This window comes from Equus asinus, chromosome 21 (assembly GCF_041296235.1).
Source record: "Equus asinus isolate D_3611 breed Donkey chromosome 21, EquAss-T2T_v2, whole genome shotgun sequence".
Classification (NCBI taxonomy): Eukaryota; Metazoa; Chordata; class Mammalia; order Perissodactyla; family Equidae; genus Equus; species Equus asinus.
Genome location: NC_091810.1, coordinates 10198679 through 10220272, shown reverse-complemented (window position 1 = coordinate 10220272; position 21594 = coordinate 10198679). Strand labels below are relative to the sequence as shown.

The window sequence follows — 21594 nt, the reverse complement described above, 5'->3', positions numbered from 1 at the left end:
TGTAGGAGTTGGCGAGGCCTGCGGAACGAAGCAACACACACTCGGAGGCTCAAACAATAGGCCGTTGTCTCGGCATTCTGGGGGCTGCAAGTCCCAGCAAGGTGTGAGCAGGGTTGGTTCCTCATGAGGCCGTGATGGGGAACCTGCTCCAGGCCTCCTCCCTGGCATCTGGGGAGTGAGGAACGTTCCCCATTCTCTGACTTTATGTCAACATGGGGTTCGCCTGCTGTGCGTGTGTGCCTGTCCACACGGGGCTCCTTTGATAAGGGCAGCAGTGACAGTGGATTAGGTGCCCACCCTGCTCCAATAGGGCTTCATCTTAACTAATTCCATCCGCAGTGACTCTGTTTCCAGATAAGGTCGCAGTCTGAGGTTCTGGAGTTAGGACTTCGACATATGGATTTTGGGGGCAGCATCCAGCCTGTGACAGTGGGACTCCTCAGATGTGTTTTCCTCTTTGGAGCCCACCACAGCCTACCCCTCTCTCCCTGGGACCTTACCCACTTCCCTGGGACACTTGCTCTGTTTGCCCCGCCATCTTGTCCCTCTGGGTCTTCTGGGGAGACATGGGGTGTGGAGCGGCCTTCCTAATACCTCAGCGCACCCCGTCACCCCCAGGATAGTGTGTGGGCCTTAGGCTAGCCTCCGCCCAGCCCTGCCCGTCACTCCCGCTCTGCCAGCCCATGTGCTCTTGCTCCTCGCCACCCGGCCCTTGGCCTTTGCACACGCTCTTCCCACTGACGGGTTCAGCTTAGAGGTTGTCTTTTGGGGAAACGTTCTGATGGCGATAGTGGTCATGAAGATGAAGATGACGATGATGAAAACAACAGTCACGTCATCTGTGCGGGGCTCTTGTGTGGACAGCTCATCCAGTTGGGGCTGATGTGGAGACGTGCTGTATCACAGTCACTTTACAGGGGCCAGGGGAAGGCAGGGCCATCTGCCTGCTGGGACCACAGGTGTCACCATCAGGTCCCCTGGGGCCATGGGGCCTCCACTTGATGTGGACACTGCTCAGCCTCGGCCTCAGAGGCCTCCTCTGGGACTGAGGGGTGGTGCCGACACTGGGTGCTGTCTCTTCATGCAAATCAGGCCAAGCCTTATCAGGCCTCCCAGGCTGACTCCATGCTTCTCTTCTCCACGAGACTGACCTGGCCTCACCCCCAGAAGGACCCTCTCCCATGTCGTTCTGAGTCACCAGTGTGATCCCGACCGTCTCCCACACCTTCTCAGCCCCCATGTGTGACCCCTGGCCTCCTCTCAGGCCCTGTCTGCTGCCAGGTTCTCACCCTTGCCTGCCTGCTGTCACCCCCACCCCCATCGCCTGGTGCCACGCCCAACCAAACTGTCTCCCTGAACAGGTCTCACAGGTCCCATCAGAACCTGTCCAGTGTCTGGGCCATCGTGCCTTGCTAGGAAGAGGGGCTACTGCCAGACTGGACATCCTGACCCATCAGGGACTAGAAAGGCAGGCATGAGCTGTTCTTCAGTGGGACTTTTGGTGCCGTATCAAGCAGCCTGGCTCTGGAGTGGACGTCAGCCCTGGGAGAGAAGGGGCAGTTGGCAGGTCCACTCTGGCTCCGTGGCTGAGTGGAGAGACAGACTTCTTTTGTATGGCAGGGTCTGTGGCATTGTCATCCCCTGGAACTACCCCCTGATGATGCTCTCCTGGAAGACGGCTGCCTGCCTGGCTGCTGGGAACACGGTGGTGATCAAGCCTGCCCAGGTGGGTGTGGCTGTGCTCCGCGCAGGCGCAGTGGACTATAGAGGGTATTGGGAAGTGTTCTGTAAAGGAGGAGAAAGACGGCCCGGTGGCCCCTTTGCTGATGCCGGTTCTGGCGTCTCCTCCAGATGGGAAGGGTACTGCTGATGGGCTGGCCTCACAGTGGGCAGAGGCGGCCTACAGGAGGACCGGTGCTGGCCATAGGCAGACTTCGTGTTCTTTCGGCTGTAGGGCAGCTGTCAGCTTAGCTGTGCTTGTGTTTGCAGCCGCTTGGTGAGCAGAGTCACAGATTTCGCCACAGATGCCAGCACTCTGGATTCGGGGGAGCAGAAACCCTGCTTCGTGTCCCTGTCCAGGCCCCGTGCTCTGAGACAGCATGGTGTGCTCTATTAGTAAAGCCGGTGCTGGTCTCCTGTCTGGCTTCAGAAACCAGAGTCCTGGAGGGAAGCAGGGGGAGGGGTGGGATTTGTGTCAGGGACTCCAGCCCCTCACAGAGAAGCCACGTGACATGGCCCTTGATCAGGGGCTTAGAGGCAGGACGTCAAGGGTCACTCAGGCAAGCCAGGAGGACCTGACCAGGGTCCCCCAGGGGTGAGGACCCTCCATGAGCCTCAGAGTCATCATCTGTGCTTCGGCAGTATGAGGCCCGCCCTGCCTGTCTCCAGGGCAGTGGGCACAGAGGGTGAGACGCTCTGACAGTGCGCCCAGCTCTCTCGCTCTCCCAGCTTCTTTGGGGCAATTTGGGCCCAAGGGTATTAACATAATAAAAAACCCAACAATAATGGTAGCTGACATTTATTTTTTTCCAGTTTCATTGAGATAGAATTCACATCCATCACTGTATTAAGTGTAAGGTGTACGGCATGGTGGTTTGACTTACATATACTGTGAGTTGATTATCACAGTAAGTGTACGTAACACCCGTCATCTCATAGAGACACAAGAGAAAAGAAAAAGAAAACAAAATTTCTTTTCCTTGTGATGAGAACTCTTAGGATTCTCTTAACGACTTTCAAATATACCACACAGCAGTGTTAACTATAGTCATCAATCATGTACATTACATCCTTAGCACTTATTTATAATTGGAAGTTTGTACCTTTTGGCCAGCTTCATCTAGTTCCCTCTCCTCCCACCCCTGCCTCTGGTGACCACAAGTCTGATATCTTTTTCTCTGTGATCTTGTTTTGAAGATTGCACAGATAAGTGAGATCATACAGTATTTGTCTCTGTCTGACTTATTGCACTTGGCATAATGCCCTCAGGTCCATTCATGTTGTTGAAAATGGCAGGATATCCTTGTTTTTTTATGGCTGAATAATATTCCACTGTATGTGTATATACCACAACTTCTTTATCCATTTATCCATCGATGGGCACTTAGGTTGCTTCTGTGTCTTGGCTGCTGTGAATAATGCTGCTGTGATTGTGGGGGTGCTGGTGGCTTTTTGAGTTAGTGCTTTCATTTCCTTTGAATACATTCCCAGAAGTGGAATTACTAGATGACATTTATGTATTTACCCTGAGTCAGGCCTTCCTCTAGCATTTTAACATATAGAACAAATGATGTGATGATTTCCATACATTTGCTCATTTAAGCCTCACAACAACTCTCTGAGATGATGCTTAACCCCCACCTTTAGTGTGGGGTGCTGTCCCTGGAAGGTCCCCACTGACCCATCGCCCTTAAGAACACCCAGCCCCCCACAGGCCTTAACAGCCCCAGGGCCAGCACTCCACAGATTTGGCTGCTCAGCCTGCAGCCTGGAGGTGGGCGACCTAATCTTGATGGGGAAAGTTACCCTGGCCAGAAATTCACCCCCTCTTCCTCCAGCAGGTGAACGACTGCTGGGGGTTCCAGGGCAGGGGTGGCCTACAGCAGTGGGTGAGAGCCACACCTGGACGATGGAGTGCCAGGCTGGCCTGGGCACTGAGGTGCTCTCGGAGCCCACGGCGGGGCGGCCGCTCCCAGAAGAGGAGGCTGGCTTTTGGGGAGGGAGGGCCCCCTGCAGCCCTCTGAGCACGCGGCCCTGCAAGGCAGCCCTCGCCTGTGCTGCCTGAAGGAGCAAAGGCTGTGCAGGAAAGGCCGGGCCTGGAAGGGCTGGAGCTCAGCCAGGAGGCAGCGCTGAACAGGCAGTGTGGACCTGGGGTCTGTAGTTCCCAGCTCTCTGCTGGAGCTGTTGGGGAAGCGGGCTGGGTGGGCGGTACCCGCTGCAGTGGGACATGAACGTGGCTTCCCTGGGGATCTTCCTGCCACAGCTGTTCTTCCCTGCTCACTACGTCGGCTGCTGGGAGAGGAGGGCAGAGCCCCGCTCCCTAATCCCCCTGACCCAATCTTCTCTCCTGACTCCTCAGGTGACCCCACTCACAGCCTTGAAGTTTGCAGAGCTGACCTTGAAGGCCAGCATTCCCAAGGGCGTGATCAACATCCTCCCGGGATCTGGTAAGGACCATGGACAGAGGAGTGGGCATTTGGGGCAGCCAGGGTTCCAGGCAGCTGGAGATGCACTTGGTCAGAAGACGGCCTGCTGCAGGATGTGCCCTGGGGGACAGAGCGCCCTAGTGCAAAGCTGGGGTGGGGGCAGGGGCTAGCCAGCTGGGTGGCAGAGGAGTCTCTCTCCCATGTAGTGGGGAGACCCGCCCCTGGAAGGGTTTTAGCTTTCAAACGCCTCCCCAAATGTTTTCCCTTTTGTGTGTGTGCTCTAGAATAAATTCTGTAACTTGGGAATTATCTGCCCTTGGAAGTATCTCCCTTTTTGATTCTCCTTGTGGTTGTTATAATATCCTCTTTATACTTTTCGTTTTTCCTTTCTCTTTTTAAATTGACTAAATTCATGAAAAATGTTTGTTTGTCACCATACCGCCTCCTAAAAAATAAACCACAACAGCTCTTGAATTTCTTTACCCATTCCACTGCTATTCTGTTTTATTTTCTTGTGTTCTTCTTCTTATTATTCCTTCTGTGCTCTCCTGTGTGTTTATTGTTTTGGTAACTTTCGGAGTTGAAAGTTCATTAATTTTATTTTTTGCACTGTAAATAAGGAAAGCTTTTAAAGAGAGCTTTGGCCCCCCTTTTGACGGGCACTTTCTCTCTTGTAGTAGTTTGATCTGCGCGTCTCTTCCGTTTGATGTTGGCATAGCTACTCCAACTTCCATCCGGTTGCTGTCTGTGTGATGGGTCTTCTCCACCTGTTCACTTTCACCCTGTTTGTGTCTTTGAGTCTAAAGCCCGCCTCCTGTAGATAGCACGTACTTGGATCTTGGTTTTTTATCCAGTCTGACAGTCTCTGCCTTTTGACTGGGTTGCTGAATCATTCACACTTCCTGTCATTATTGATACAGCTGGATTTACGTCTGCCAGCTTACCTTTTGCTTTCCGTGTCTCCTGTCTTGTTCCTCTCTTCCTTCTTTACTGCTTTCTTTTAATGACTTTTCACTACGTAGTTCTTATTTTCAAAGTGCTTACTCTAGGACTTACCGTGTACTGCTTAACTTATCAGCACCTCCCTTAAACTTATACTAATTTAATTCCAGTGAAATATTCAAGCGCCATTCCGACAAACCTCTATTATCTCTCTCCCTTTTTGTGCTAGTGTCACATAGTTTTGTGTGCATATCACATCCATATATGTTACAAACCCACCGATACATTGCTGTAAGTATTACTTTATGTAATTTTATGTCTATTACAGAAGGTGAAAGGAAAGGAGAGCAAGTCTGTGTCTACAGAGTTTGTTACGTTAACCTTCTTGTTTACATTTCTTGTCCTCGTCATTCGCTTCTGTCGTTGAGTCACCCTTTGGTGTCATTTCCTTGCTCCATTTCTGTTTTGCTCCCACCTACCTCCTTTCTGCTATTGTTGTCAAATATATATCATTTCCATTTGTTATAAATCCAAGACTACAATCTTTTGCCTATTTTTAAATTGAGTTTTTTGTTTTCTTATTCTTGAGTTATTGTGTATTTTGGCTAACTGTACTTTATCAGACATGTCTTTTTCAGATATTTTCTCCCCCAAACAGTGATCATTTTAACAGAGAGCGGTGGAATGGAATTAGCATGAAAATCACTTTTGAGCTTTAAGTATATACAGAGAGGATGTGTGTCCCACTCCAGACCTTCCAAACCAAACATTCCTGGGTGCACCCGGGCACGTGTGGGTTTGCAAGCTCAGAGGCAGGGGAGCAGCAAAGATGGAGGAACTGGGTGGGTGGAGGAGCCCAGGGCTGGGCGGTGGATGGGATGGGGAAGGGCAGTGTCAAGACGACTCCCGGATTCTTGGCTTGAACAACTGGCTGCAAGGAGAGGTTGTTTACTGAAATGGAGAACCCAGAGAAGGAGCACGTATGGGGAAAGATTAAGAGTTCAGTTTCAAATATGCTGAATTGGAGAGGCTGTGAGACATCCAAGGGGAGGTGCTGAGCAGGCAGAGGAATGATAAATGGATCTGGGGCCCAGAGGAGCTTGGCTGGGGATCCAGATTTAGAGGATGATGTGCTGGAAGATGGCATTTGAAGAGGTGAGCCAGGGTGAGATCAGCTGAGGAGACAGTGTGAACTGAAGAGAGGAGAGAGCCCAGGATGGAGCCAGAGGCACTGGGTGTTTTAAGGTTGGGTAGAGGAAGAGTGTTGAGCAAATGAGATGGAGAAAGAGCAGTCAGAGAACGAGGAGGCATTAGGAGAGCAGAGTCAGAAGCCAAAAGAAGAAGGAGATTTAAGCAGAGAGATTACGCTGAATTTGGGAGAGGAGACCTGGAATCTCATTGAAAGGAGACCTGAGGAGTGACTAGGAAGTAGCCATGTAGCGGGGTGGGGTGTGTGCAGGGCTTGGCGTGGAGTGGGGAGGCCCTGGGGTGTGGGGCAGGCTAGGAGTCGAAGCATTCCGAACAGAAGCGGCAGCAAGTACCTGGCCTCTCCATTCCTGGGGCTCTCTCAGACAGGCTGTGCCTGCGGGCAGGTCTTTTGGAGTCTGCGATGCTCGGGCACTACTGCCCCCACGGGCCAGGCCAGGCGTCCCTTGGGTCTCTACTGGAGACCCTGGAAGTCTGCACGTGCTCACTCTTGGGGACTACTCTGATAGCTGGGAAGCCACATGGGGAATGTGTGAGTCTGCTTGGGCTGCTACAACAAGGACCACAGGTTGGCGGCTTCAACCACAAATACTTATTTCCTCACAGTTCCAGAGGCTGGAAGTCCGAGATCAGAGTGTCACAGGGCAGGGCTGGTCCCTCCTGAGGCCTCTCTCCTTGCATTGCAGATGACCATCTTCTCCTTGTGTCTTCACGTGATCTTCGCTCTGCGTGTCTAATCTCATCTTATAAGGACACTAGTCATATTGGATTAGGGCCCACCCTAACGACTCATTTTAACTTACCTCTTTAAAGGCCCTGTCTCCAAATATAGTCACAGTTGAGGTACTGGGGGTTAAGGCTTCAGCATATGAATTTTAAGGGGACACAGTTCCACCCATAACAGGGAACAAGGCCCAGTGAGCCCCAGGAACTCAGGGCACTAAGCTCACGGGTCTCACAGCCCAGAGCTCTGGCCTCAGGGCGGACATGTGAGGTTGGCCAGGCTCCTGCCTCTCGCCCCTCAGCACCACCCCTCCTGTCTGCAGGCTTGCTGGTCGGCCAGAGACTCTCAGACCATCCCGATGTGCGGAAAATTGGGTTCACAGGCTCCACAGAGGTGGGAAAGCACATCATGAAGAGGTAAGTGGTTGGGGGGTGAGAGAGGCGACCGCTGCCACAGAAGCTGTGGCCTCTGGTCACAGTGTTGGGACAGGGGCAGGGCTGTGTGTGAGCTCAGTCCTGCCTCTCACGCCTCCGTGTGCACGGTTGTCCCTGGAGGCCAGCTGATGCAGGTTCCAGTTCTGCGTGTCTGACGAGCCATTGGCGAGGCCACTTAGGAGCTCACCACGTGTGGCTGCTGACGCTAGGAACAGGCGCTCTGAACTGAGATGTGCTGTGAGCGTAAAAGACACACCAGATTTTCAAAACTTAGTGCACCAAGTAAAGCACCTCATTTATAATTTTTTATATTGATTGCAAGTTGAAATGATAAAATTTTTGATTGAGTTCAAGAAAATATATTAGAATTAATTTCACTGGTTTCTTTTTAGTTTTCTTTTAATGTGGCTACTAAAAAAACATTGCCATTTATGGAAATGGCTAGTATTTGAGGCTTTCATTCTATCCTGTTGGATGCCACTGATCTAGAATATTCTCCCATCTCTTATTCCTTGAACTTTGGCCTTAAACCAGCTGAGGTTGTGTTCCTGGCTCTGTCACTAATTCATGGTGTGACCTGGGCCCTGACTCTTTCAGGCCTCAGTTTCACCACCAGTTCAGTGAAGGTAGCATGCTCAGTGGTTCTGGTCTGCGTAGCTGACAAGCTTGCAGAGGCAGACAGGCCAGACCACAGGGCAGCGGCTCACAGCCCTGGCGGCCCCAGGACAACCACTGGCTGCCCGAACCCCACCCCACTAAAGCTGAATTTCTGGGGGTGGGTTTCTGGCATCTGCACTTTGAGTGACAGGTGCAAACAGAGAGGAGCTGGAGGTTCTGCTGAGCACACTGACCTGCCTTTCTCTGAGCACATGTAACCACCAACTTGTCTCTGCTCCAAGTTTCATGCACGTGAGCTCCAGGGCAGTCCAGCTATGGCGTGACAACTCCACGGGGTGAAAGGCTTCTCCAGGGCTCAAACAGCGTCTCCGCGTTGTAGCTCCCACTGCAGAATGCAGTTCTTTCTCCGAGGGACACTCTTGCAGCCCCTGACCCCATTTCCTACTGGTTCCTCTGTGCCCCTCAGCCCCACACATGCCCTCTGTGAGCGGGCTGGAGCAGCCTGGGCTGTGTCCCCCCTTCTTGAGTGGGCACCCTGCTTGTGCTGATTACAGTGACCCGCCATGTCACTCCTTTTGAATCGGGAGCAGCAGATGTGGCTGGTGGATCATGTCTTTAGGGTCAAGAAGGCTGATGTCGCAGCCTGTGGGCGTGCCAGGCAGGGCTGCTCTGAGTCATTCTGAATGCAGCAGAGAAGAGAGGGAGGCTGGAGGGGGCCCAGGACGGACTGACAGGACAGACAGACAGATGAGTGAGCGGGGAGTAACCGCAAGTAGTCCCAGCAGCTTATCTGCCTCTCCGGACTGAAAAGCTGGCTGTTCTGCTCCTCTGCGCAGTTTCGATGACAGTGCCTCCAAGCGCGTGTGCGCAGTCCGGAGTGAGGGCTCGGTGAACGTCCGCTCCCAGACCTCGGGGAAGGAGGGCTTCCGTGGGCGGCGCTCCGCGGCTCTGCAGCTGCCTTCTTCTCGGGATCCACTCCAAGCGGCGTCCCCGCCCCCTGCCCCTCCCCTCCGCCCCCGTGGTTGGTGCCGGAAACAGGGGAGCCCTCCTCCTCAGTCGGTCCTGAGTGAGGACCTCCGCCCCGTGCCCCGCCACAAGTTTCACTGGTCCAGTCCACTGAGCGTCCCTTTTCGGACAGTATCAGCAAGGCCGTTTCGCCCCCTCTGGTGCGGCGTGCACAGGCCCCCGCTTCTCTGTTCGCTCCCATCATTAAAAATCGGAGGTGCTGAAGCCCCTGTGGCGCCGCAACCGCCCCAACTGGGGATGCGTCTGTGTTTGATTTAGTGGTTCGACGTTTCCAAACGCCAGCTGCTTGCCCAGAGAAGGCCGGCCAGCGGGCGGGGCTCGCGTGCGGCGGAGGCGGGGCCGGCGGGCGCGGGCGCGGGGCTGGGCTGCGCGGTGGCGGGAGGAAGGAGGCGCAGCGCGCAGCCCGTCGTGGAGAGCAGGGAGGGGCTGTTGGGCGAGCGTGGGGCTGGGGGAAGGCGCGGCCTGCTCTCGCACGGGGTTCCTTCCCACCCTCTGCTTGCTCTTTCAAGGAAAGCATGCTTTGGAGCTGCCCTCGGCTCCCCCACCTGGAGCCCCCTGTGCCCCCGTCCCCCATGGACCCAGCCCCACCAACCTCTGTTCCTTCCAGCTGTGCCCTGAGTAATGTGAAGAAGGTCTCCCTGGAGCTGGGCGGGAAGTCGCCTCTCATCATCTTTGCTGACTGCGACCTCAGCAAGGCGGTGCAGATGGTGAGAGCCGGCCTGGGTGCCCGGTGGGCAGGGGTGGACCGTTCTCTGATTCCACAGTCAAACTCACATTTAGCCTAGACTGTAGTGTCACCACAAGCACAGATTGGCAGGATGGGGCCTTGGAGTGACACGTGCCCTTGAAAACAAACTTCCCAAGAAGTTTCATAACTTAGGGTAACTGAAATCAGCTTCAGATGGAAACCTGGGCCACAGTTCCATCTGTTCTGAAGTCAGCCGGGCCACCTTTCCTCTCCGAGGGAAAATGAGCAGAACCCTGGACACCTGCGCTGAGACTCTGCATAGACTCCCTTGCCCAACTCTGTGCTGTCTCCACACTTGCCTAGCTCTGCCCCGACTCACTGGGCAGCCTTGAGCAAGTCACTTACCCTTTCTGGGCCCCAACACTTTCACCTCATGGTGAGGAGGGCAGTAACGCCTCCCTTCTACAGTTGTCACAGGGATTACACCAGCTACCGTGTCTGAAGGGCATGGAACAGTGGCTGCACGTGGCAGGTGCCATGTGTCAGTTGTTCTCACATTAGTATTGTCATTGTTATGCCTCAGTCCTCTCTCCACACCTGTTGGAGAAACCAGTAAGGCCATGTTTAGCCAGGTGCCCAGAGATGCCCCCCATTCCACCTAAGTCCCCCTGTGCCTTGGAGGACAATATGACACCCAGCATGGACATGAAAGGGAGCCCAGCCTCATTAGATAGGGGAATGAGGGGGGCAAGCCCATCAGCCAGAGCGTCTTGGCCCTGGTGCCCAGGCCAACGCTGCCGGTGTGGTCCCAGCTTCCAGGAGAGCCACACTTCACCCACGTGGAGCTCCCCAGGTCTAAAAAGCAGGACCCCTTGGGCCTCTGAGAACATTTATTCTGACTCTGTCGGGAGTTTCCTTGAGCCTGGGCTGGCACCCCATCCAAGACGGTGGCTGGCTGCCTGCCTTTGCCCACCTTCTGCCGCCTGCTCCACGCTAACAGACTCGCTAGGCTCAGCTCCACCAATATGGGCTCTGACCCCTCCTGGGCCACCCCAGGGAGTCTGCCCAGCATGCGGAGTCTCCGGCGTCACTCGCTCCGCTCCCTCTTGTCCTCCTCTCTCTGCAATGTGGACACTGGCTTTGTCCTCCAGTGGTGGGAGTCAGGCCACAGTTCTGTTGCCTCCTCACCTCATGGCCTCTCTTCCTACACTGTCCCCTCTCGCCTCGCCTCTTGTGGTGACTTAGGAATGAGTGGAGCACACATGTCCAGCGCTGGTTGGGCCTGGTCCAAGGTAGGAGGCCAGGACATGTGTATTCCCCCCCTTCTCTATAAGAAGAGGTTACCTGGGCCCAGCGGGGAGCTGGGGGCTGGCGCCGCTGGGAAGAGTCCTAATCCAGCATTCTTGTTTGTTCTTCGAAGGGGATGAGCTCTGTCTTCTTCAACAAAGGGGAGAACTGCATCGCCGCAGGCCGGCTCTTTGTGGAGGACTCAATTCATGACCAGTTTGTGCAGAAGGTGGTAAGTTCTCGGCAGGGTCTCAGAGCTGCTGGTTCATCGACACAGTTGCCTGGTGCTGCAGGGCGTTGGGGGTGAGGAGGTCGGGCTGGGTCAAGGAACCCTCACAGGGAGCTGTATTAAATCTTCAGGGGTTTGTATTGAGCAAGAAACAGCAACCCCTCGGCTCACACTGACAAAACCCAAAGAGGCTGTGTTAGGTCTGGTCTTAGCAGCAGAGCCTGAGATGAGAACACAGGTGCATGTGGCTCACCAAGGGTGAGCTCTCAGGTGAAGCCTGGAAGGCGGGAGGAACCAGGACATGGTCTCAGGTGACATGCAGCCTGGCCTGACCCACAAACAGGAGCTCTGGACCACAAGTGACACCACTCAGGTGTACACCTAGAGTCAAGGGGCTGGCTGTTGTGCCCTGTCAGCAGTTGTTGGCTGTGGGCTGTCCACTGGCTGGAGTTTGGCAGCTCCCATCATCTCCTGGGAGCCACCATCAGGCCCCTCTCATGTCCTCTTAGGGGAAGGTGCCCCAGGTAAAGGGGATGGTGAGGCGCTGACAGCATCTCCTACGTTCTTACAGAAGAAGCAGAGAGGGAAATCACTCTTTCCCCGCCGACTCTGTCAGAAAGGCTGCGGGGAAGGATGCTGGTTGGCATGACCAGGTCCCTGGTCGACACTGGTCTACTCAGGGGTGCAGGACCTGGGACAGAGCCTCACCCCTGCAGAGAGGAGAGGAGCTGCTGGAAGGGCGGGCTCTCTGCGCAATTCCAAAGAAACTGTATTTGGAAGAAAAAAAAGAGAGAGCTGAATCTGAGGATAGGGTGGGCGGCTGTCAGGAAGGGGTGCTGGAGAAGAAGATCTTGAATAATGGGTAAAATATGAAAGGTAGTGAGGGAAGGAACGGATTTTCTAGGAGTCTAACAGCTTTTGCCGTGTAACAAACTACCCCAAAACTTAGTGGCTTGAGATGACAGCATCGCGCAGCTACGTCCTGTGGGTTGGCAGTCCTGTGGGGGCGCAGCTCACCCGAGCTTGCTCACCCATTGGCCAGGTCAGGCGGGGCACTTGGTGGCTCCCATGGGGCGGTTCATCTCTGTGCCTGTGGTCCTTCACTCTGTGGCTTGTGCTTGGCACACAGGGGTGGTGGCGGCACTCTCAAAGTGAGAGCAGAGGGTTAGGGGCCGCTTGGGACTCACTAAATGTTGCTTCCACCACATTCTACTGGCCAAACAGAGTCACGGGCCAGCCAGACTCAAGGGCTGGGGACACGTGCTCCACCCGGATGGGAGACACTGCAGAGAAATGCGTCCGTTTGTCCACCCCTGCCCTCTGGGAGCCGCCAGCCTGGTGGGCGAGCCGTCACTGCGATTAGCCCAGCGCTGGGATGGCCAGGCCTGTGGCACGGCCGGGGCTGCCTGGAGACGAGGAGGGGACGTGGGTGCTCACCGAGCGGCTGTGGTGGTGGGGAGCACAAAGCTGAGGCCACATCCAGGAGTCTGCAGGGGTGTCGTCAGGCCCCAACAGGGTGACCAGAGGGCTTGATTCCCAGGGACAGTTGTGCGGATAGTGATGGTTTCCTGACACAAGAAGTGAGATGTTTATCCTGGAGACTCACCAAGGTGGCCTTGGCATCCCAGAGCAGTTTGGGGGACCAGACAGGAGCAGAAAACAAGAGCAAAGTGGTGGCTTGGTATCAGAGTGGGAGCCCCCCTTCAGGAGAGCCAGAGGAGCTAAGGGGGCCCTGGTGGGAAGGGCAGAGGGTGGTCCTGGGTGGTACCAACTTTTTTGTTGGCCAAGGCAACAAGGAAGGCTTCCTGGGGGAGGAAGCCTTAAAGCTGGGCTCTGAAGCAGACAGAAGTAGGGGCAGGGAAGGGTGGACTCCAGACCCAGGCACTTGGTGTCTGTCCCACCTCGTCACCAGGGCACTGCAGCAGGATGGTGTTTTGCCACCCCCGATCCCCATCCCGTATCCTGGAGTCTCTTGACCAGCGTTCCTTCACCTTCTCAGTCGGTGAAGTTGGGTGCAGGACCAGTGCAGAGACAAAGCCTGTGCTGCCCTCTGTCTTCCCTGCTCACCGTATCCCTGGACACCTCCGTTTTCCCAGCCCGTCTGACACTAGGCTTGGCTCTCCGTGCACATTGGATGCACCTCGGGGTTTCAGCCTGGAAGGCAGGTTTGGAACCAGAATATGGAGCTCCTAGAGGGCCAGAATATAGAGTGTAGACTTTCTTCAGGGGCCAGTGGTTGGTTACCAAAAATGCAAACACTGGAGGTGGGTCACGTGAGGACCATCATCAGAAACTGTGGCACGCAAGGGGGACCTGACTGGGAGGACTTTCCGCAGGTAGAAGAGGTGAGGAAGATGAAGATCGGCAACCCTCTCGACCGGGACACCACCCATGGACCGCAGAACCACCAAGCTCACCTGCGGAAGCTGATAGAATATTGCCAGCGCGGTGTGAAGGAAGGGGCCACACTCGTCTGTGGTGGGAATCAAGTCCCTCGGCCAGGTCAGTCATAGCAGGCCTGGCCCACTTGGGTAAACTGAGGCAGCAGGTAACATGGCCTCTGGTTTGCTGCCCGGCTCTCACTGGAGGTATCTAAAGCCCAGGTGCCTGCATGGTCAGGTTCCCAGGGCTCAGGCCCTATCTGGGATCTTGGATGGGGCAGCCTTGGCTACTTGGACACCTGCCAGACCAGGTGTGGGGCTGGCAAGATAATGAGCTCTAGGACCAGAGCTGAAAGCATCGTCAGTGCTGGTTTAATCTGTACTGAAGTAGACTCTGATTTGCCACTAACATTACTGCATCCTTGAAATTCTCTCCTCCATGGCGTCCACGGCCCTGGATGTGATGGTTTTCCTATCTTAGGCCATTACTTCTCAGCAGTCTCTCTGCTGGAAGCTCCCTTCCTCTCCACCCGTCCCTCAAATGTCGTAAATCCTCAGGTCTGTCCTGAGCTTGGAGTGCTTCTCATGGTAGACACTTTCCTGGAGGATCTCACCCCCACAATGGCTCAGACTCTCCCAAATATCTGTCTGTGGGCTCCTCCTCACCCAGAACTCCTGACCACCGGGACACCTCCACCTGCATGTCCCCCAGGCCTTTCAAACTCAATGGGTACCAAATCCATTGCTTCATCACGGGGTCCCAGCTCCTACCTGACCCCAGACGCACACACCTGCCTCTCTCGAATCTTTCATCCGATCAAGTCACCCAAGCCAGAGGAGCAGGAGTTGCGGGTGTAGACTGTTTGTGCTGCTTCCCATTGGACTGCCTGCTCCATGGGGCCAGGAGCCATGTGTCTCTTCGACACTGTTAGGTTGTTCGTGCCAGCACTGAGCCGCACACCAAGCCTGAGTTAATTTGATGGAATGACGGAGGGACGGAAAGAATGAGTTCTGGATTGCTCTCTTTTCTTGACCCCTTACTTTTAATTAGTTGCTTGATTCCCTTAAATCTGGAAATCTTTCTTGCCTCCCCTGAATCCCTGCCACCACCTTGTCTTGCCTGGACCGTCATGCGGATTCCTACAGGACCTCTTGAACCCCGCTAATCCTTTACTTGTGCAGCTTCCAGAGGTCTGGTCATCTGTCCCTCAGTGTTGAAACACCTCATGGTGGCTTCTTCTCCTGCAGCAGCAGCTCAGACCCCTCCATCTCCCGCCAGGCCTTTCCTGACCCGGTTCTAACCCGCTTACCCTTCGCCGTGCTTAACTCTCTCTGAATACATCTTGCATTTTCTTGCTTTCTGTACATTCATTGTTCCTCTGGTTATCGAACACCTCCTCAGTTTCCCCATCTGGTGAGCTCACCATCCAGCTCACAGGGCATCCAGGTGTAGGCCATTGCTGTGTCACAGGTCCTCCCTCAACAGTGTCATCGCCACTGCACTGCCACTCTCTGTCTGCTTACCCCTTCCCGCCCCACTAGACTGGGTGTTCCATGAAGCCCGATGCGAGAGAGTGAAGTGAAGGCCCTGTTCTCAGAGCAGTTAGGGGCGGGGCAGTACCCAGCAACCAGCAACGGTGGGCAGCCATCGCCACCACCCCGTGGCCTGAGAAGCAAGAAGAGGGAGAAGAATTCCTGGGACCTGGTGAGGGGCAGAGCTGTGGATATGGGCTGCCTCCTATGGGAGCAAATCCAGCTGGAAGCCAGAGGATGAGGGAGCCTGGGCATGCACCCTCCTCCCCAGCACAGAGCAGGGCAGGGAAGAGAGCTGAAGGAGCAGGAAGGGGACAGAGACTGGCCAGCCCAGAGCTCATGACACCTAGTGGGCAACAGTTGGTTTGCAGATTGAGTGAATACAGACCACCCCACGAGTCAATTTGTGTTCATGCATAACTCACGTTTTAAAAATGGTAATTAAAATGTAATTTATAAATGTGTGAAAATGTGGACTATTTTAATTAAATTACTTTTCAAGTTAAAAAATTTTATTTTTCTAAAAACTAAAGAGAAAAAATTTCAGGTCTCTTGATGTTCCCTAAATCAGGCCAAATTAAATCTAGTCCAGCAAGGTCTCAGAGGTGCAGTGGTCTGTGACAGCATTTCTGCCATCAGAATGATTCGGGCTGGGCGACAGGGCCTGTACGAGTGCAGTCTGGGTGGGACCCATGTCACAGGAGAGTGGAGACTGCCTGTCTGAGAGAGCACGCTCCCTGTGCCCAGGGTGCCAGCGCCCACCCTGCGGGGCCATGAAAGGGAAAGGGCTCGGCCTCGGGGTTTTGTCTGTCAGGACCAGTGTCCAAAGCCCCTGCCCACCCCACAGGGACGAGGGAGGGCCATCTGGGAGGCTGCAGTAGCCAAAGAAACCAGACATGTCTTCAGATTAAATGTCCCTGGAAAATCCAGGTCTTTGCCGCGGCCATGAGCTTTAGCACTGGCGTGGGACAGACTTGGGCTTGAGTCTCAGCCCTGTCGCACACCAGCTCTGAGCTTCAGACTTATTTTCTTCAGCAGCATTTAGTTAAAAGGTGTGAGGATCACATGAAATTGTAGCTTGGGGCAGGAAAGCCACCCACAGAATGTGGTGTCCATCACAGAGGCATCATGCATTATGTTGCTGGAGTGAGCGTGGGCACAGCGGCTGGAGGGACCCAGCCCTGGCTGGGGAGAGACTGGACCACTGGAGGGCCGCCTTCCCACACACCGTGGGCCTCTGTCTCCTCCATAGGTTTCTTCTTTGAGCCAACTGTTTTCACGGACGTGGAAGACCACATGTTCATAGCCAAGGAGGAGTCCTTCGGGCCCATCATGATCATCTCTCGGTTTGCCAATGGGTAGGGAATCCTGCTTGTGTCTCTGGAGAGCCTGATTCGTCTTTTTTTTTAACCACACTTTTGATTCTTCCTCCGTTTCTTTTTTTTTTTTAAAGGTATGCTCTTATTTTTGGTGAGGAAGATTGGCCCTGAGCTAAAATCAGTTGCCAGTCTTCCTCGTTTTTTTTTCCTCCCCGAAGCCCCAGTACCTAGTTGCATATCCCAGTTGTAAATCCTTCTAGTTCTGCTGTGTGAGATGCTGCCACAGTGTGGCTTGATGAGTGGTGCTAGGTCTGCGCCCAGGATCCGAACTGGCAAACCCGGGCTACCGAAGTGGAGAGTGCAAACTTAACCACTCGGTCATGGCGCCGGCCCCGTGTCTGATTCTTTTCCTTGCATTACTGGGGTCTTCACATGAGCTGTGCAGAGCTGTCCCCAGGGGGCCAGAAGGAGAACTCAAACAGGGTGGGGGCTGTGGCTGCAGTGTGGCCACCTGCTGAGTCCTTGTCAACCACTGAGGGGAGGAGACACTGAGGGGACCGTCAAGGGACTTGCTTTGGGTCTCACTGTGAGCTTCCTCTGTGGATCTCTGGATGTCTCTTGGCATGTTGGGCTCTGTTCTAATTACCTACGGCTATGTAATTAACCACCCCCAAAACTCAGTGCCTTGGAATAGCAGCAGTTATTTATTTCACTCATGAATCTGCAATTTGGTTGGAGGGGTGGACCAGCCTGTGCTCTGTGCCACGTAGGGGTCTCTCCTCGCAGGCTGTCTCCCTCATGGCAGCCTCTGTCCAGCACCTGGCTCCCCTACAGAGGCCAGGTGGAAGCTGCAGTGCTCCTCAAGATCCAGAAGTTGGCCTTGGAAATTCCAGAACCTCACTTCCACCAGGTGCTATTGGTCCAGCAAGTCACCAAGGCCAGCCCGGGTTTCAAGGGAGAGGAATCGGGCTCTGTGGCCATGTTTGATCTACCACAGATTCTTTTCCTGGCTGTTCTTTTTCAGAGTAGTGCCTTTGAGCAGATTACAAAATGGCACCTCATCCTCAATACACTATACTTCCAACCGTCAAAAAATTACTGAAATTATCATCACATATGGGTTTTATTAGAATAACATTTTTCTGCCACCTACCAAGTAAATATTGTGCTAAGTCTTCAAGTCTATGACGTCTGTGGCAGGGAGGCCTGATGTGGCTCCCTGGGGTATGCCTCCCCGTGTGTGGCCGGGCCTGGCCTGCCTCTACTCTGAGCACCCGGTCCCCTGACTGTAAAGTGAGGCTATCACCCCGGATGACCTGAGGGGTCCTCTTGGCCCACTGGGTGTGAATCTGACCTGCTCTTCCTCCTCCCTTTCCTTCTTTCCCCTCCACACCATCTGTAGCTCCAGAGCGTTTCTCCTGAAGGGTCCTGCATGGTGGGGAGCTGGGAGGGGGCCAGACTCCCCTTTGGGGGAAGGGGTGCAGGTCTCTCTGAGTCACATGTCGAGGGCTGCCCCTCTGCCCCTCCCTCACTGAGGTTTTCTTGGATTTTCCCTGCAGTGACGTGGACACTGTGCTGTCTCGGGCCAATGCCACGGAGTTTGGCCTGGCCTCTGGCGTCTTCACCAAGGACATCAACAAGGCTCTGTATGTCAGTGACAAGCTGCAGGCAGGCACCGTGTTTGTCAATACATACAACAAGACCGACGTGGCCGCTCCCTTTGGAGGGTTCAAGCAGTCCGGATTTGGCAAAGACCTGGGTAACCTAATCCTAAACATCTGTTACAGGCTGCTCGGTGCCGGGCCCTGTCCCAGGGGCCAGGGGTGTGGCATTGACAAGATGGCTGTCAGTGCTCACTTTTTACTGGGAGGGGACAAGTGATAATTACAAAAGTCAGCAAGGTCCTGCTAGAAGTGAGCAGTGCTGGGAAGCAGACAAGACGAAGTGATCCGGGCAAGAAGATTGGGAGGGCGACGTAAGCCAGGGGCTGGGGTGGGCTTCTCTGAGATGGCACCTACACTGAGACCCGAGTGGATAGAGGAGCCGGCCATAAAGCCCTAAGGGTGCACGTTCCTCACAGAGCAGTGGCAGGTCCTGAGCGCCAGCTTTGTTTTGGAGCTGTGGCCGGAGGCCTGAGTGCTGCTGTGGGCCGGGTGGGGCGGCCAGAGGAGAGGGGGCAGGAGAGGCAGGCGGGGGCCCGGGGACCACAGGCAGGACTCAACCTTCATCTGCAGAGAGGGGAAGCCGTGGGGGCCGAGTGTGCCCTGGGGGTAGTGTGAGTCCTCAGGGTAGAGACGATGTCACCAGGTGGGGAGCCGAGCACAAGCCCTGCTGCCTGTTGAGGGAGTGGAGCTCTGCCGGACGCTCCTCCTTCCCTGGGCTGCCCTGTGGTTTAGGAGGGGCGCTGCACCCTGCCTACCAGTGTGGGAGCCAGCAGCTGGGGACCAGCTCCAGGTGGGGATCACAGCTCTGATGCCAAGCTTGGCAAGGGCCAGAAGCTGTGAGAGAGCAGCACACTACCTTCCAGAGGGCCCCGTCCCTCCAGGCCCCCTGTCCAACTCGGGGTCCTTAGGCAGGCTCCTGATGAGTCTGAAACCGAAGGGCTGTCACTGTTTCCTCTTTCCCTCCTGCTCCATCTTTCCCACTCTGCAGAAAGCCCCAAGGGTGCTTATAAAGGGAGCCCCAACAGCACCAACCAAAGGCTGACACCTCACACTGTCCACACGGAAGTGGGGCTCACACTCACACACGCTTGCACACACGGATGCTGGACGCTCCTGGCCTCTCTGTCCTTGTCTGCCACCTCCTCCTGTCTCCCCAGGCCACCTTCCTGGTGTCCTCCACAGGAATCCACAGGGCCATTGTCACTGAGGGATGCTGTGGGTGCCAAGTACCCAGAATATGATATCTGTCACTTAGGACTCTATCCCCTCAGCTCCCCAACTCGTCTTCCCCCTATCCCCTCAGCCCTGCAGAGAGAGGGCCCACAAACCAGGCCTCCAAACAGCCCCCCGAGGTGGTCCAGAGACCTCTTCAGCCCCAGCTGGGAAATTGTGGCTCCCCAAGCCAGCCTTAGTGGGTGGGGAGGCTCTCTGTGCTGCTTGTGGGGCTAAGACACACCAGCCACAGAGCACAGCTGGGTTCCAAGGGCCATGGGCGCCCTGTGAGGTGCCCTTTTCCCAGTCACAGTGTGACCTGGAATTAGCTGGGGGCAGCAGGGGGCGAGGCGATGGGCCAGCACATCTGGGTGCTATGAGGACACCAAGAGAGCCTCTCAGCTGCCCTTGGACTGAAGGGGCAGCCCTCCCTAGCAAGGTGATGGTCAGAACAGGGGAAGTTTCTGGAATGGTGGCCCTGGATTGGTCTGTATTCTGATGTCTGTTGGAATCCTGCCCCCTCTCACGGGCACCTGGCCTGCCTGGGCCTCGTTGCCTTGTCTGTATCTGGGCTGGGCCGGGGCTGACCCACACGGTCACTGCCAGGGTCTGGTGAGATAAGGTGCACGCAGCACCTGGGGCAGCAAGGCCTACGGGAGGAGCAGCTGTGGCGCGATGTGTCCAACAACCCGTGGTGTCTTGCAGGAGAGGCCGCCCTGAATGAGTACCTGCGGGTCAAGACAGTTACTTTCGAGTACTGAGGGAAAGGTCCAGTGAGAGCAACAGCCCCAATCTCTGAGGTGTGTCCTTGCTCTCCACAACCTGCCTGCCTTGCCTGGTGGCCAGATGGCCCTCTCACCCCATCCCAAGTGCACAGCACCTCCACCTGCAGCCCCAGTGGAAGCTCCCCATCTGCCCCCTGTTCCCGTCCAGGACACCCGCCACCCATCCAATCCGAGTGGCCTTTGGCTGGTTAAGAAAGTGGTCCCAGGTGAATAAAGGTTCTGACTAGCAGCAGCTGGCATCCCTGTCTCTCTCCACCCCATCTGTGGCTGCCCCTGTGAGTTCCGGCACTCGAGTAAGGTTGCCCAGCCCTGGGAGAGCCAGGCACCCTGGGGAGAGATGCACAAGTGAGAAATGGGTATGCATCAACTCCAGCCTCAGAAAGCAGGTGCTGAATGAAGTTCGGGTGCAAGAGGTGTGTGGGGTTACCCTGGAAGGCTGAGGCAGCAGGATGGGCAGTGGGAGCCTGGGGCTGTGCCGTGGCTCAGTCTCCCTCAGTAAAGATGGCCTGCCGTGGCAGGCTCCCGGGCAGACGGGCCGGGCCCACCCCTGCTGCTCAGCCTCCAAGAGCTGGCCTTTGTTGACGTGGATCCAGCGGCCACTACAGCGGAGGCCAGTTCCTGGACAGCCGCCAGGTCCTCGCCCCAGGCTGGCTTTTCAGACATGGGCCGGCCTCCATCTTTTGCCCCAGCTTGTGTGTCCTGTGTCTCCATGGACTCCCGTCAGCCCAGTGGTGTCCCCCTTGCACTTTCTTCTCTCTTCCCTGTACTCTCTCACCCTGCAGAAGCTTGGGGCTCTCCCCTCTGCACCCCCACTCCCTAGGTCCCAAACCCTACGACCTCACTTACCTGCTGTTGCCTTAGTTACCCCACGTGCCACTCTCTTCTTGGCATTCTACTCCCCACCCCCACCTGGCTCTGCCCCTGTGGGTCCCACAGCTCCCCGAAGGCCCCGTCCTCCCTCTGCAGGTCTCTGGCCATACTGGGGCATCCTCAGTCCTCTCCACATAGCAGACTCTGTCCTTTAGCGGCCTGTGAACACCACCCCCACGCCCCCTCCCGTCCCTTTGAAAGCCCTGTACCTGGCCTCCTCCACTATTCCTTCTCTTCCGCCCAGAATATGCCCTTATAGAGGGTCTGTCCAGGCATCTTCTTGTGAGTGATGATAGTAGCTGGTAGCAGACAGTAGGATTGAGGACTGAGGACCAAGTGGATGCCCAGCAGGGTTCCAGACCCTCCTTATGCATCATCTTGTTTCATCCTTTCGCTCGCCCAACTATTTTTTTTTAGATTGGCCCTGACCTAACATCTGTTGCCAATCTTCTTTTTTCTTCTTCTTCTTCTCCTCCCCAAAGCCCCTCAGTGCATAGTTGTACATTCTAGTTGTAGATCCTTCTGGTTGTC

At 55.2% G+C, this 21594-nt stretch overlaps 1 protein-coding gene across 2 annotated transcripts in view; it reads left to right on the top strand.

The window, feature by feature from the left end:
* Nucleotides 1–20422, top strand: part of ALDH1L1 (aldehyde dehydrogenase 1 family member L1) — an 81134-nt gene extending 60712 nt beyond the window's left edge. For both annotated transcript variants that reach the window (XM_014846088.3, XM_070493339.1), the window contains 9 exons: nt 1621–1726; nt 4079–4166; nt 7340–7433; nt 9703–9802; nt 11204–11302; nt 13636–13801; nt 16466–16571; nt 18092–18291; nt 20114–20422. In XM_014846088.3, coding sequence (XP_014701574.2) covers nt 1621–1726; nt 4079–4166; nt 7340–7433; nt 9703–9802; nt 11204–11302; nt 13636–13801; nt 16466–16571; nt 18092–18291; nt 20114–20169 — 1015 coding nt within the window. In that variant the 3' untranslated portion in view covers nt 20170–20422. The remainder of the gene's footprint in view (nt 1–1620; nt 1727–4078; nt 4167–7339; nt 7434–9702; nt 9803–11203; nt 11303–13635; nt 13802–16465; nt 16572–18091; nt 18292–20113) is intronic.
* The last annotated feature ends 1172 nt before the right edge of the window (nt 20423–21594 follow it).